Source organism: Myotis lucifugus, unplaced genomic scaffold (assembly GCF_000147115.1).
Source record: "Myotis lucifugus unplaced genomic scaffold, Myoluc2.0 scaffold_276, whole genome shotgun sequence".
NCBI lineage: Eukaryota > Metazoa > Chordata > Mammalia > Chiroptera > Vespertilionidae > Myotis > Myotis lucifugus.
This window is the reverse complement of record NW_005871324.1, coordinates 1,072,033-1,088,038: the sequence shown is the minus strand read 5'-3', so window position 1 is coordinate 1,088,038 and position 16,006 is coordinate 1,072,033. Positions and strand designations below refer to the sequence as shown.

At 48.4% G+C, this 16,006-nt stretch overlaps 1 protein-coding gene across 1 annotated transcript in view; it reads right to left on the bottom strand.

The window, feature by feature from the left end:
• Nucleotides 1-9,234: 9,234 nt before the first annotated feature.
• LOC102433701 (scavenger receptor class F member 2) overlaps nt 9,235-16,006 on the bottom strand; it is a 23,910-nt gene continuing 17,138 nt past the window's right edge. The window contains 1 exon segment of the mRNA XM_023763190.1: nt 9,235-9,329. Coding sequence (XP_023618958.1) covers nt 9,235-9,329 — 95 coding nt within the window.

The window sequence follows — 16,006 nt, the reverse complement described above, 5'->3', positions numbered from 1 at the left end:
TTTCATCACTTTAAACGTAGTAGATATGTCATTTTAATCCCCCCCTCCACCCCCGCTTAGCTGCATAGAATTTTTTTCCAAGTGACTGCACTGTCTGTGGAGTCAAAATTCTAAGTGGAGCCGAAACCGGTTTGGCTCAGTGGATAGAGCGTCGGCCTGCGGACTGAAGGGTCCCGGGTTCGATTCCGGTCAAGGGCATGTATCTGGGTTGCGGGCACATCCCCAGTAGGAGATGTGCAGGAGGCAGCTGATCGATGTTTCTCTCTCATCGATGTTTCTAACTCTCTGTCTCTCTCCCTTCCTCTCTGTAAAGAGTCAATAAAATATATTTTTTTAAAAAAAATAAATAAAAAATTCTAAGTGGAAGCATAGTATTCTATTAGATATTCTTTTGTTGGCTGTTGAGGCTATTTCTATTTTTTTCACTATTATAAATCATTCTTCATGGAGCATTTTGGGGTTATACTTTAGTATTTTTGTAGAGTAGATTTCTAGAAGTGAAATTTTTTAGATAAAGGAAATGAGTAGCTTAAGGAATCATCTCAGGATGTTTTTGGTTGTGTGTTTGCGAAGTAATAGTTTCCTTACCAAGGAACCAATCAGTAGGAATGTCCTTGCCCGTCATCTGGACGCAGGCACTGTTCAGAGTGGACGCCCGGACGGTCTTTGTTCAGGGCACAGTGACGACACAGCGATGAGCCTGGGCACCTGTGCGCCATCGCCTGCCTCCGAGTGTCTGTGAGCTGGCCTGGCATCGTGCGGTCCCCGGGGACACCTGGCAGTCAGGGGCCCTTCTCCGAGACAAATAGGAAAAGTTCTACATCACATCTGCATCGGGAAAACACAAACAACAGTCTAGGCTTGATTCATGATTATCATCCTAATTCTTCTCTTTCTTTTTAAAAGAAACAAAACCTTCTTCATGGGTCCTGGGCCCTGTGTCTACTGGGTGCCCTGAAGTGCCAGTTGTTTAGTATATGGGCACCATAGCAAGTGCACGATCGCCTCACTTGTCGTATTTGGCATTTTGATACATTACAATGTTACTCATTTTTTTCTACCTTCTCCACCTTTCATATGAATTGTTTATTTCTATCTTTTGTCCACTATTCCATTCTTTGTTTTTTAATATATAAATATATACACACTCGTATATATCACCTTAGCACATACATTTTCTATCTTTGTTACTGCATTTTTTTATGTACAGAGGTTTTAAAATTCTGTGTAATAAGGTCTATTAGATTTTTTTCCTTTCTGTTTCTCTTTGGCTCTTAGAAAGCCTCTTAAGTCTATTTTTGGTTCAATATTTTATATTTATCTTTTAACCCTCTATCTATTTGGGATATAAAATTTAAGGTCCCTGCATCGTTGTTGAATTGCATTCCTCACCGTTCACAGGCCTGTCTTTCCTTTGATTGTAGCTCCATACTTCACTTGAACATCCACATCTTCAGCAGCTTTTAAAAGATCTTGTTTTCTCTGTTCCTCCAGGTGAGCCAGGTATCATTTTCTCAGAACTTCTTCACTCCCCTGCATATGTCATTGGGATTTTGATTAGAATTGACTAGTTTGTGAAAAATGAAGTTCCATGTAATACGGTCTTCACATACAAGAATGTGGTAGATAACGTCATTCAAATCTACCTCTAACCATCAGAGAAATTTTAGTTTTCTACATAAGTGTTCTCAATGATTCTTAAGTTCATTCTGATTCTGTGGGCTTTGTAAATTAGGTATTTTTGTTTTAAGATATATAGGACCACTGTTGATTATATATATCTTCTTGTGTATTTATTTTATACGTAACAACTTTACGGAGTTACTCTAAGGCAGTGGTTCTCAACCTGTGGGTCGAGACCCCTTTGGCGGTCGAACGACCCTTTCACAGGGGTCGCCTAAGACCATCCTGCGTATCAGATATTTACATGACAATTCATAACAGTAGCAACATTACAGTTATGAAGTAGCAACGAAAATAATTTTATGGTTGGGTCACAACATGAACTGTATTTAAAAGGCCAGAAGGCTGAGAACCACTGCTCTAAGGTCTCTAACAGCTTCTCAGTTTATTGGGTTTTCTAGGTTAACAGTCGTATCAGTTGGAAATAAAAAGCTTGCCTCTCCTTTCCATATAGGGAGCCTTTTATTTCATTTTTTCTTAAAACCCACATTGGGCTGGGGCTGGGTGGCACAGTAGGTTAGAGCGTCGTCCCAATACACCAAGGTTGTGGGTTCCATCCCTGGTCAGGGCTCATACAAGAATCGAACAATAAATGCATAAAAAAGTGGAACAACAAATGCTGTTTCTCTATCAAATCAATTTAAAAAAAAAACAAAAAACTGCCCTAACCAGTTTGGCTCAGTGGCTAGAGCATCGGTCTGCGGACTGAAGGGTCCCAGGTTCGATTCTGGTCAAGGGCATGTACCTTGGTTGTGGGCACATCCCCAGTAGGGGGTGTGCAGGAGGCAGCTGATCGATGTTTCTCTCTCATTGATGTTTCTAACTCTATCCCTCTCCCCTCCTCTGTAAAAAATCAATAAAATATATTTTAAAAAAACTTTAAGAAAAAACACACGCACATTGGCCAGCACTTCCAGAGCATCACTGTGTTGGGGACAGTGGTCATCTGAGGTAGATGTGCATTCATCAGAACATTTGGCCTCTAAGACGCAGTTGCAGCTGGGGTGGTCGCACGGCCCCGTTCTGTCCCATGAGGCTCCAGTGGAGGTCTGCCAGGGATGAAGAAAAAGCCTCTGCTTTCCTGATAGAAATATTATTTCTTCCTCCTTCTTGCCCGGAACTTGGATGCAGCACCCAGAGGTGTGGTAGTCATTTTGCAACCATGAGACGACTGACAGAAGCCACATGGTGAAATGGAAAACTAACAGGATCCTAGGCCTTGGATGAAATTTTTGAGCAACTGTTTCAGCACCGACATTCAGCTCCCTGAGCTCTTGCCGCGTAAGAAAAAGAAACGGCCTCAGTCCGCACAGCTGCTGCCCTCACTGGCACAGCACCGGGTGTTCATTCTGACTTGAGGGAAACAGAGCTAGTATTTCACTATTCGGAGAATGCCAGCCTCTGGCCCTGACTGTTTACATTAGTGAATTACCTTTATAGGCCCCGTTTGCTAAAACAATTTTAAAAAAATATATATATTTCCAGCCCTGACCGGTTTGGCTCAGTGGATAGAGCATCGGCCTGCGGACTGAGGGGTCCCGGGTTCGATTACGGTCAAGGGCATGTACCTTGGTTGCGGGCACATCCCCAGTGGGGAGTGTGCAGGAGGCAGCTGATCGATGTTTCTCTCTCGTCGATGTTTCTAAAACTCTATCCCTCTCCCTTCCTCTCTGTAAAAGATCAATTTAAAAATATATATATATATATGTATGTATTGATTTCAGAGAGAAGGGAGAGGGAGGGAGAGAGAGATAGAAACATCAATGATGAGAGAGAATCATTGATTGGCTGCCTCCTGCACACCCCGCACTGGGGATTGAGCCCACAACCCGTGCATGTGCCCTTGGCCAGCATTGAACCTGGGACCCTTCAGTCCGCAGGCTAACACTCTATTCACTGAGCCAAACCGGCTAGGGCTAAAATGATTTTTAATTATTGATTTGAAAGAGAGGGAGAGAAAGAGAAACATCGATTTGTTGTTCCATTTATACTTTCATGGTTCCCTGACCAGACATTGAACCTGCAGCCTTGGCGTATCAGGACGATGCTCTAACCCACTGAGCTACCTGGCCAGGGCTGTTAAGGCTTTGAAAAATCAGCATTCAATGCTGAATTTGACCAAACCTTCTTGGCATTTCTCAGAAATGATTATATGGGTTTTCTTCCTTGTTATGGAAACACAGTTGACTTTATAGAGATTTTCTAACTTACCATCTTTGTATTATTAGAATAAACCCCACTTAGCAACGGCGCATTGTTTACTACATGAGGACTCGCTTTTCTAGAACTTGGGGTGCAACAAGCAGAATTGCCCAACAGTGAGCCCAATATTTCACTCCAAGTTTGGCCTGGAAATAAACCACCTGTGACCGTTCCCAGGAGGAGGGGTCACGCCAGCTCCTCAGTGGCTTCATGCATGGGATTTGTCCTCCCCCTTGTTAAAAAAATAGCCCAGGCCAGTGTGCTCAGTGGTTAGAGCGTCGGCCAACAGACCAAAGGGTCACAAGTTTGATTCCTGGTCAAGGGCACATACCTGGGTTGTGGGTTCGCTCCCTGCCCCTGGTTGGGGTGCTTGCAGGAGGCAACCAATGGATGTGTTTCCCTCACATGGATGTTGCCCTTTTTCTCTCTCCTCCCCCCTTCCTTCCACTCTCAGAAAAGCAGTGGAAAAAATATCCTCATGCCCTAACCAGTTTGGCTCAGTGGATAGAGCATCGGCCTGCAGACTGAAGGGTCCCAGGTTCGATTCTGGTCAAGGGCATGTACCTTGGTTGTGGCCACATCCCCAGTAGGGGGTGTGCAGTTGGCAGCTGATCAATGTTTCTAACTCTATCCCTCTCCCTTCCTCTCTATATAAAATCAATAAAATATATTTAAAAAATATATCCTCAGGTGAGGATTAAGCAATAGAAATAAATAGGTAAATAAAAATAAATGTGGGGGTGGGGTGGGGGCCTCCCCCAGACCATGGCATGGTGGCTGGGGAGATCCCCTGATATGGGCATCAGCAAGGAGATGCACCAGGTGCTGTCGCTTTCTAGGTGGTGGGTTAGAACGGACTTGTCATCTCTGAATCATTGAAACGACAAGTACAGTGGGGCCTTGACTTACGAGTGTCCCGACTAACGAGTTTTTTGAGATACCAGCGGTCTCTCGGCCGATTTTTTACATTGAGTTGACAGAGTAATTTGAGTTAACGAGCTCGGTCTCCGAACGAATTAAACTCGTAAGTCAAGGCCCCACTGTACTTCTCTCTTGCAATCAGTACAATGAACAGTTTCCACTTTGCACAGTAACGTACAGGTCCACCACTCTCCCTAGGAAACTGCTCCAGAATGACACTTGCCTGACAAGCAGGAGGGAGAGCACACGTACTGTCCCAGCCAGACCCCCCATGATTCTGGGGTTTGGCAACAAACCACGTTTCTTGCCAGTTTGCCTCCAGGTGCCAGGGGCAGCCACAGACTGCCACTGGCTGCCTCTCTCGCTTCCCTTCCCCAAGCAGCACAGGGGCCTTCCGGAGGTCAAAGCGTCCGTGTGCTCATTAGGATGAGGGTTAGGGTTGGGGGTGGGGTTTGGGTTAGGTTTTGGGGGGATAGGAAAGAGGGCGCTGCCTAGGGTGTTTAGAGGGTGGGTGGGGTAGGAGTTAGGGTTGGAAGAGGGTGGGCTTTTTAAAATATATTTTTATTTGTTTCAGAGAGGAAGGGAGAGGGAAAGATAGACAGAAACATCAATGATGAGAGAGAATCATTGATTGGCTGCCTCCTGCACGCCCCACACTGGGGATCGAGCCTGCCACCTGGGCATGTGCCCTGACTGGGAATTCGATCAACCACTGAGCCACGCTGGCCAGGCAGGTGGGCTACTTTTCATGCCTTGAGCACCTGCTGGAGCGAGAATAAAGACGGGCATCACTCCTGTGAGTGTGGAGGCAGGCGGACACTGCACATCCGCTTCCCTACATCCAGCGGCCCTGGGATGACTTATTTGAGGATCACAGATATTCAGACCAAACTGCAACTCTCAACAGAAGTTCAAGCTAATTCAGAGCCAAGATCACTTAGGCACAAAACCAACTAGCACCCTTTTCATAGTCTAATTGCATCAGTTCTCCCAATAAAATTTTGACTTTCCAATTGAGTCAGAGAAGTCTGTTTCTGGCTTGGTTTCCTCCCCTTGTGGAATTCTTTTGGGGGTGGTTTTGGAGTTGGCTCCGGGGCGTCCTCTCCCACTGCTCACAGTAGCACGCATCTTCCTGCAGGGAGTCCAGTCAATACCATGGGGATTAGGTCACACAGACCTCATGGGGATTATTACTACTACTAGAAGTCTGGTGCACAAAATTTGTGCACTGGTGGGGGAGGCAGGAATCCTTCAGCCCGGCCTGCGCCTTCTCGCAGTCTGGGAGCCCTCGGCAGATGTCTGCCTGCAGGGAGCGGGCATAAGCTGGTAGTTGGACATCCCTCTCGCAGTCTGGGACCCCTCGCTCCTTACCGCCTGCCTGCTCACTGCTCCTTACCACTTGGCTCACTGCTCCTTAGCACTGCCACGGAGACGGGAGAGGCTCCCGCCACTGCCGCTGAGCTGGCCAGCTGTGAGCCCAGCTTCCGGCTGAGCGGCATTCCCCCTGTGGGAGTGCACTGACCACTAGGGGGGCAGCTCCGGCATTGAGCATCTGCCCCCTGCTGGTCCATGCTCATCATAGCCATAGCGGTCACTTAGGCTCTTATTATATAGACTAGAGGCCCAATGCATGAAATTCATGCAAAAGTAGGCCTTCCCCCAGCTACCGGGACCAACTTCCCTCTGGTACCCGGGACCCGGGCTTCCCTGGCAGCCCCGGCTTCGTCCGGAAGGTTGCCTGGAAGGACTTTCAGGCTAATTAGCATATTATGCTTTTATTATTTGATGGCTTTAGGAGCCCTGGACTGAGGCTGGGAGCAGAGACTCCCTTTAGCATGTTTATCTGCAGCAGCTCCGAAGAGGACCCATAGTCACTGTTGGAATGTTTTATAGTGATCCCATCCGCTTATAGTGTGTCAGGGTCCCCAAACCACCTCAGGCTTGATGATTCACTAGGACTCACAGGACTCGGAAACAGCTACAGTTTGTTACCATGAAAGGATACAGATTCCAATCTGCAAAGGCCTCAGGCACACAAAGCTGTAGAATCGTTCAGAGGCTCAGTGGTAACTTGAAAACAGGCCTGTCTTGGGAATGTGTGGGTTTGAGCAACCCAGGACTGCAGAGTCATTTCCTGCCCACGTGTCCGCTGCCCTCTAGGAGGGCCCCGTGGGAAACATTTGGGCCATTTTCCTAAGTTTTGGTGCCCCTGGACACCTCGCACATTTTCACTTATGCTGAGAATTAGGACCTGGAAGTAGCAGAGGTATGGGCGGGGGCAGCAGTTGCAAAGGCATGTAGGCCTAGGAGGGTCCCAATGAGCCATCTGTTCTTAAGAGTATGGACCAGAGCCCTGGCCCATTTGGCTCAGTGGATAGAGTGTTGACCTGCAGACTGAAGGATCCCGGGTTCGATTCTGGTCAAGAGCACATGCCTGGGTTGTGGGCTTGGTCCCCAATAGGGGGTGTGCAGGAGGTGGCCGATGAATGATTCTCTCTCATCATTGATGTTTCTCTCTCTCTCCCTCTCCCTTCCTCTCTGAAATCAATAAAAATATATTTTAAAAAAAGACTATGGGCCCTGACCAGTTTTGCTCAGTGGATAGAGCGTCGGCCTGCAGACTGAGAGGTCCCGGGTTCGATTCCAGTCAAGGGCATGTACCTTGGTTGCAGCCACATCCCCAGTAGGAGGTGTGCAGGAGGCAGCTGATCGATGTTTCTCTCTCATCATTGATGTTTCTATCTCTCTCTCCCTCTTCCTTCCTCTCTGAAATCAAAAAAAATATATATTTTTAAAAAGAGTATGGACCAGCATGTCACCTGGTTACTGGTGGTCTTCACACTACACAGCCACCACCCAGGGTCCCGAGTTGCACAGGGTACCAGTTTTCCTGAGTGCCCTATAGAATGGGGGTCACTCCCGGTTGAGACACACAACCAACACAGAGTAAGAGACTTTCCCTGACCCCTTATGCTGATAAGGGGGCCCTAACCTTGTACTCTTACCCCAGAGTGACTCAGGTCATCTATAATAATAAAAGCATAATATGCTAATTGGGCTGGATGTCCTTCCAGACGACCTTCCGGATGAAGCTGCGGCTGTGAGGGAAGCCCAGGTCCCGGGTACCAGAGGGAAGCTGGGGAAAGGAAGGCCTAATCTTGAACGAATTTCGTGCATTGGGCCTCTAGTAAATACATAACAGGCTCAGGAGGGACCAGCAAGTAGAACACAGCTCAGCGCAACAGGCAAGCTCATCCAGGAAGTGGGGAACCAATTCACTCACCACAAGCTCATCCAGGAAGTGGGGAACCAATTTACTCCGTGACCAAGAGCAAGAGAAGAAAGACCTCAGGCCCGGCTGTTGTGGTCAGTGGTTGAGCATCGACCAGGCACATGCCCAGGTGTGGGCTCGATCCGAAGTAGAGGGCATACAGGAGGCAGCTGATCAATGATTCTCTCTCATCATTGATGTTTCTATCTCTCTCTCCCTCTCCCTTCCTCTTAGAAATCAATAAAAATGTATTAAAAAAAAAAAAGATCTCAGAAGTTGGCAGTCCCAGCCTGGTCCATGTCAAGTGTTCAGCAGTTATTCTGTGGTCACTCCATGAAAATGCGATGGACTCGCTTCCAATTAATAGGTCAGCTGTCGAGGCTGATGACATTTCACACAACAGGAATATTTGAAAGAAGCTTCTTTTAATTATTTTTATTTTTTAATATGTTTTATTGATTTTTTACAGAGAGGAAGTGAGAGGGATAGAGAGTTAGAAACATCAATGAGAGAGAAACATCCATCAGCTGCCTCCTGAACACCCCCTACTGAGGATGTGCCCACAACCAAGGTACATGCCCTTGACTGGAATCCAACCTGGGACCCTTCAGTCTGCAGGCCAACGCTCTATCCACTGAGCCAAACCAGTTAGGGCGAAAGAAGCTTCTTCTTCTTTTTTTAAAAAATATTTTTTTATTTATTTCAGAGAGGAATAGGGAGAGATAGAAACATCCATGATGAGAGAGAATCATGGATCAGCTGCCTCCTACAAGTCCCCCACTGGGGATTGAGCCCACAACTCAGGCATGTGCCCTTGACTGGAATTGAACCTGGGACCTTTCAGTTCTCAGGCCAACACTCTATCCACTGAGCCAAACTGGCTAGGGCAGTGGTCGGCAAACCGCGGCTCGCGAGCCACATGCAGCTCTTTGGCCCCTTGACTGTAGCTCTTCCACAAAATACTGACTTCTGCGCATGGGCCATGAAGTTTCAGTCGGTATTTTGTGGAAGAGCCACAGTCAAGGGGCCCAAGAGCCGCATGTGGCTCGGGAGCCGAGGTTTGCTGACCACGGGGCTAGGGCCGAAAGAAGCTTCTTAATCACGCAACGGACTCAGTGGAGAGCAGGGGGGCACAAGCGGCTCCTGCCAAGTGTGCGTCAGGCCGTCAGCCCAGCCTGGGGTGGGATTAGGGCAAGTTCTCGGTGGGGGCCGGGGTCCCCGGTCTGCAGTACCACGGGAGCCGTGGGCGTGCCTGTGGGGCAGAAGGAAAGGAGGACTTGACCATTGTTAGCAGTCAAACATCAAAAACAAAATCTGACAGTGCCCTCGGCGGTCCCGGCTCTGTCTCCTGCTTCAACAGTGTTTGGACGGAACAGACCCAGGGACACCCCTCCTACCAGCCTCTGACCACCCTCCAGCGTCTCATCCGGTCACCACCTTCAGAACCACCTTCGAGACCAGCCAACACATCGGGTTTTATCTACCTTAACTCCCATTGCCCAACAACCACGAGCTCCCAAATTTGTCAGAATTATCCCACCGAGGTGGAGGCTGCGGCCAACTGCCTGGCCAGCCTGCCTCTGCGGGCCCCGGACACCTACCTCTCTGGGGGCTGCTGTTTCCACCGCGACCATGTAGCTCTCGAGGGCGTGGGCCACTGCTTCCCAGAGATGGCGGAGAAGAGGCGCGAGGGCACAGAGCGTCTCTTGAATTTGCAAAACCAGCGAGGTGGCCGGGTTCTCTTCCAGGACGTGCTGAGGCCTTCCCAGGATGAGTGGCCAAAACTCAGGACGCCATGGCCTCGGAGAGGAACCTGAACCAGGCCCTTGTGGAGCCGCGGGCCCTGGTTCTGCCCGCACAACCCTCAGCTCTGTGACTTCCGGGAGAACCACTTCCTGGGTGAGCAGGTGAAGCTCATCAAGAAGATGGGCAACACCTGTCTCAGCTCGGCAGGTAGCCCCCAGGCTGGGCTGGGCGAGTGTCTCTTAGAAAGGCTCACCCCCAAGCACCACCAGGAGCCTGTGGAGCCCAGAGGCCTTTGAGGGGCCCCTCTGCATCCCCCTGGTGTCTGGCTTTTGCCTGAGCCTCACCCTGAAACTACTAGCGGTTCTTTTAACCGCCCTAAAGCCCACTCCCATGCATTGGACCGAATGGAAACAATACAGCTTTTTGCAGCAAACACACACACACAAAACAAAACCTGACCTTATTTCAATTCACCCCTGATTGTGACACTGTGATTTTTAATAAGAAGTATATATTTGGTCTTTGCTCTCTTTCTGGCAAAGAGCTCCTAAAACCCCTGAAATTTGCAATTTGCTAAGTGATAAGGTGGGAAGGAAACAATCTCTCTCTCTTTTTCTCTCTCCCCCTCCTTTTCATTCCCTTCCCCTCCCCCCTTGCTCTCTCTGAAATCCATAAACATATCCTTGGGTGAGGATTAAAAGAAAAAAAGAATTCTCATTTATTGCTGTTTGCAAAATTGTTCAGCCACTTTGGAAGACAATTTGACAGTTTCTTACAAAACTAAACATTCTTTCTTACTCTACAACCCAACAATCCTGCTCCTTGGTATTTACCCAAAGGAGCTGAAAACTCATGTCCATAAAAAAACCTGCCCGTGGATATTTATAGCAGCTTTATTCATAATTGCAAAAACTTGGAAGCTGCCCAGAGGCCTGTCAGTAGGTGAATGGATAAACTGTGGTACATCCAGACAATGCAGTAGTATTTATTTATTTTTATTATTATTTTTATACAAGACGACACATTTGTTTTCAGAAAAGACTGAGTACCTTGATTACTGTAAATCTTGATGCTGGGACCAGAAACATACTTTTCAACAGATAGCAAACCCAGGTATTTAAAAACTGAAACACCTTCCTTCATTTTTCCACAAAAGGAAGCTCTCTCTAGAGCTGGGCTAGTGGCTGCTTTGTTACAGCTGCCTTCCATTAAGAGATCATAAATTCTTTTTTTTTTTAAACTTTTGGGCCCTAGCCAGTTTGGCTCAGTGAATAGAACATTGGCCTGCACACTGAAGGGTCCCAGGTTTGATTCTGGTCAGGGGCACATGCCCCTGTTGCAGGCTTGATCCCCAGTGGGGGGCGTGCAGGAGGCAGCTGATCGATGATTCTCTCTCATCATTGATGTTTCTATCTCTCTCCCTCTCTCTTCCTCTCTCTGAAATCAACAAAAATATATTTAAAATAATAAAATGATGTGCCCCAGGTGTTATAACCAGGAGACCTTCCTTTCAAAAAGAAAAAACTTTTGGTGGAGGGAATACAAAGATTGTTGTGTTCTTCTTTTGGCTTTTTAGTGATTTCCAAATGCCCACTGATGTGTTATGTGGAGAGTCACAGCTGAAAGTTGTGTAGTGAAATGAGAGGTGGTTCCCCCCTGGAAAGTTCAGCAGCAGAGTGTTACAATTTCCCTCAGTAACACTTCCAGGTGAGAGGACCTGTTATCTTCAGACCAATTTTTTTTAAAATATATTTTATTGAATTTTTTACAGAGAGGAAGGGAGAGAGATAGAGAGTTAGAAACATCGATGAGAGAGAAACATCGACCAGCTGCCTCCTGCACATCTCCTACTGGGGATGTGCCCGCAACCCAGGTACATGCCCTTGACCGGAATCGAACCTGGGACCTTTCAGTCCGCAGGCCGACGCTCTATCCACTGAGCCAAACCGGTTTCTGCTTCAGACCAATTTTTAAATAAACCCGCAACTCCCCCAACCTTCACCAGGTGCTGTCTGGTGAAGGGTTATCGCAGTGAGAAGAATCTATGGTAGAAAGACATCGCTGCTCTCTCGCCAGAAACACGAATTGCGATAGAGCTGTGACCACCGCTACCCAGACCTGCAATCGTATTTAGCACTAAAAAGAAATGGGCTATCAAGCCAGAGACAGACATGGAGGAAACTTAAATGCATGAAGCAAAACTATGAAGAAAGTAAAAAGATCAGTGGTTGCCAGGGGTAGCGGTGAGGAAGGGATGAGTAGGTAAAGCACAGAGGGTTTTTAGGGCAGTTAAAATATAGGGTCAACATAGTATGATACTATAATGGTGGGCTTGTCATTATACATTTGTCCAAACCCATATAATGGACACCACCAAAAGTGAGCCTGCCCTGGTCAGTTTGGCTCAGTGGATAGAGCGTCGGCCTGTGGACTCAAGGGTCCTGGGTTCAATTCTGAGCAAGGGCACAGGCCCGGGTTATGGGCTCGATCCCAAGTAGGGGGCATGCAGGAGGCAGCTGATCAATGATTCTCTCTCATCATTGATGTTTCTATCTCTCTCTCCCTCTCCCTTCCTCTCTGAAACCAATAAAAACATATATATATATATTTTTTAAATATATTTTATTGATTTTTTACAGAGAGGAAGAGAGAGAGAGATAGAGAGTTAGAAACATTGATGAGAGAGAAACATCGACCAGCTGCCTCCTGCACATCTCCCACTGGGGATGTGCCCGCAACCCAGGCACATGCCCTTGACCGCAATCGAACCCGGGACCTTTCAGTCCGCAGGCCGACGCTCTATCCACTGAGCCAAACCGGTTTCGGCATTAAAAAAACATATATTTTTTAAAAAGTGAGCCCTAATGTTAACTCTGTACATTAGTGATAATGATGTGTCACCGTAGATTCATCAGTTGTAACAAATGTCTCACTCTGTAGGTAGAGATAGTGGGGGAGGCTATAGGAACCTCTACTTGTTGCTCAACTTTGCTGTGAATCTAAAACTGCTCTAAAGAAATAAATTATATTTAAAAAAAACACACAACAACAACTTTGACCTAAGTGTCTCACCTTGGGGGCTTCCTAAAGGGCCTGATGATGGGAATCACCGCGAAACGAACCAAAGTTCAGCGATTCTGCTAACGGTGACCCCTGCTCCCAGCCTCGTGTGGGCCTCTGGGCTCATTGACGTTGTAGCCTGTGGCTGAGTTTCCTCCCTTCCTGTGGCCGACCACATGCATTTGTGATGCTGGGACCAGAAGGGCCACAACACTCATTACTTGGCTGCCCACAGGTAGCACATTCCTGGGGAGATTCAGCGGTCACTTTTGCACAGAGCATGGAGAGGGGATGGGCTATGGTGAGGTACAGGGCTCTGTGCCTCAGTGAGATGCTTACATAGCAACTGGTCCACACGACACCGTGTCAGATGGGGGCCCCATCTGACAGCAGGAGAGCACAGCTGTCCTGTCACCCAGGCTTGTTTGGGCTCTTCACTGTGCTGCCACAGCCAACCGCTAGATGGCACCATCGTTCCATTTCCACCTGGTGGGCAACCGGTTCTACAGTGTTGGGAGGCAGTCCTATCGGCTGTTCTAAATAGACTCCGGGAGTCCAGCCCACAGAAGGCAGCACATGTATCAGGAATGTCCACTGTAAGGTCTCTTGACCTCTGCTTGCACCTCTCCTCTCAAAATGCATGTCAGACCATTAATAAAAAACCACTGGAGCCCTGGCTGGTTTGGCGCAGTGGATAGAGCATCACCTGCGGACCGAAGGCTCCCAGGTTCGATTATAGTCAAGGGCACATGCGAAGAAGGTTTCGGGCTCGACACCCAGTAGGGGGCGTGCAGGAGGCAGCCAATCAATGATTCTCTCTCATCATTGATGTTTCTATCTCTCTCTCCCCCTCCCTTCCTCTCTGAAATCAATAAAAATATATTTTTTTAAAAACCCACTGGAGGTAACCAAGATGTCCTTCAGTAGGTGAATGGATAGTAAACTGGTACATCAAGACAATGGAATAGGAATTATTTCTTTTTGCTAAAAAGAAATAAGCTATCGGAGAACCAAGATGGTGGCATAGGTAGATGATGGGAATCACCGTAAAACGAACCAAAGTTCAGCGATTCTGCTAAAGGTGACCCCTGCTCCCAGCTTAGGTGTGGGCTTCTAGGCTCATTGATATTGTAGCCTGTGCCTCCCACAACCACATCAAAATTACAACTAAAATACAGAACCATCATTCAGAACCGCCTGAAAACTGGCCAAATGGAAGTCCTACAACTAGAGAAGTAAAGAAGAAAGCACAGCGAGACTGATAGGAGGGGCAGAGGCGAGGAATAGGCTGGTCTGGCACCCGCGTGTGGTGTTTTTTGTTGTTTTTTCTAAAAATATTTTTATTGATTTCAGAGAGGAAGAGAGAGGGATAGAGAGACAGAAACATCAATGATGAGAGAGAATCATTGATCGGCTGCCTCCTGCATACCTCCCACTGGGGATCAAGCCCACAACCCAGGCATGTGCCCCTGGCCAGAATCGAACCTGGGACCCTTCAGTCCGCAGGCTGATGCTCCATCCACTGAGCCAAACTGGCTAGGGCTGTGGCGTTTTTTTAAATCAGGAGGGAGATCATCCCTGTCCCTGCCCATGAGGAGCAAGGGGTCCCAGGCCCACCCAGCCCTCCAGCCCAGGGTTCCAGAGCTGGGAAGAGAAGTCCCTGTAACTTCAGGTTGTAAAAACCAGCAGGGATGTGGCTGAGTGACACGGAGGCTGCTGGAATCCCAGTGTTCCTTTTAAAGGGCCCGAGCACAAACTTACACCGTCTCGCTTCTTCTGAGCTCCAGCACTGGGTGGCTCTGGGGGACCCAGACACACATTTGGGGAGAAATGGGATTGTCTGGCATCTGGGGGGACCCAGACACATACGGGAGGGACTGGATTTTCTGGGCTCTTCAGAGCTGAGCCGAGCCCAGAAGAGCCGAGCCTACCTCTCTACTCCTATAAGTAATCAAAGGAAGTAAAACATCCCTTAACCGAGCACCGGCTCTGGGGACCTAGGGTCCACCCTTCAGGACTGGGCTCGGCCCTTAGGGACTAGGTTCACCTCTGAGGGTCTTAGCTCTGCCCTTTGGGTCTGGGCTCAACTCTTCCAGGCTAATAGGGCTCTTCGGGGCTAGGGTCACCGCTGGGGACTAGCTTTACCTCTTCAGGCCCTGACTGCACTCCTTGGAGCTACGCTAGGCACTTAGGGGCTAGGGCTCTGATCTTCTGGACTGGGCTCAGCTGTTCGGGGTTAGATTTGGCTCTTTGGAGCTAAGCTCAGCTTTTGGGGACTAGGCTGAGCTCTTTGGGGCTTGGCACGGCTCTTAGGAACGAGGGTCATCCCTTGGGGACTAGCTTCAGCTCTTAGGGCTAGGCTCGGCCCTTTGGTGCTTGGCTCGGCTCTTTGAGGTTAGCTTAGTTCTTTGGGGTTAGCTCAGCTTTTTGGGGCTATGTTTGGCTCTTCGTGGCTAGGCTCAGGAACACGGGTGGGGCGACTTTCTCCCAGACAGGGGTGCTGCAGGGGTCATTGTTCCTGTGCTGGGACCTCCCCTGTCGCAGGGCTGACTGGCAGCCATATCTGAGTCTCAACCAGCTTGGAGCACACTGTTTGCTCTGCCCTGGGGATTCCCTGAATCCTGCCCCATCCAATTTGCAGCCCCACCCAAGCTATTTGCAGCAGCTTTTCCATATGAATGGTCTGTCCTTGCTCAGGCTTCAGACTTTGCTAAAATCTCTCAAACAAGCTGCAGCTGGTGACAGCATGCTCCAAACCTATTAATAAAAGGCTCACAACCGGCACTAGCACCAGCCTTCCTTGCTTCACAGCTGGGCATCTCCTGGGCAACTCCAAGCCCAATACAAATAGCAAATAGGCCCACACACACACACACCAACCTCCTACTGGGGATCAAATCCACAACCTGGGCATGTGCCCTGACTGGGAATTGAATCAGTGACCTGTTGGTGCATGGGTCGACATTCAACCACTGGACCACACTGGCCAGGCACTAACCAACTTCTTGACTAAACCAAGTGACCTCAGCCCTGCAACTGGACCTCACTAGAAGATGGACTGTCCCTGATGATGATCCCAGGTGCAATCATCCCTGATCCACACCCCACTGTACCCCATCAGAT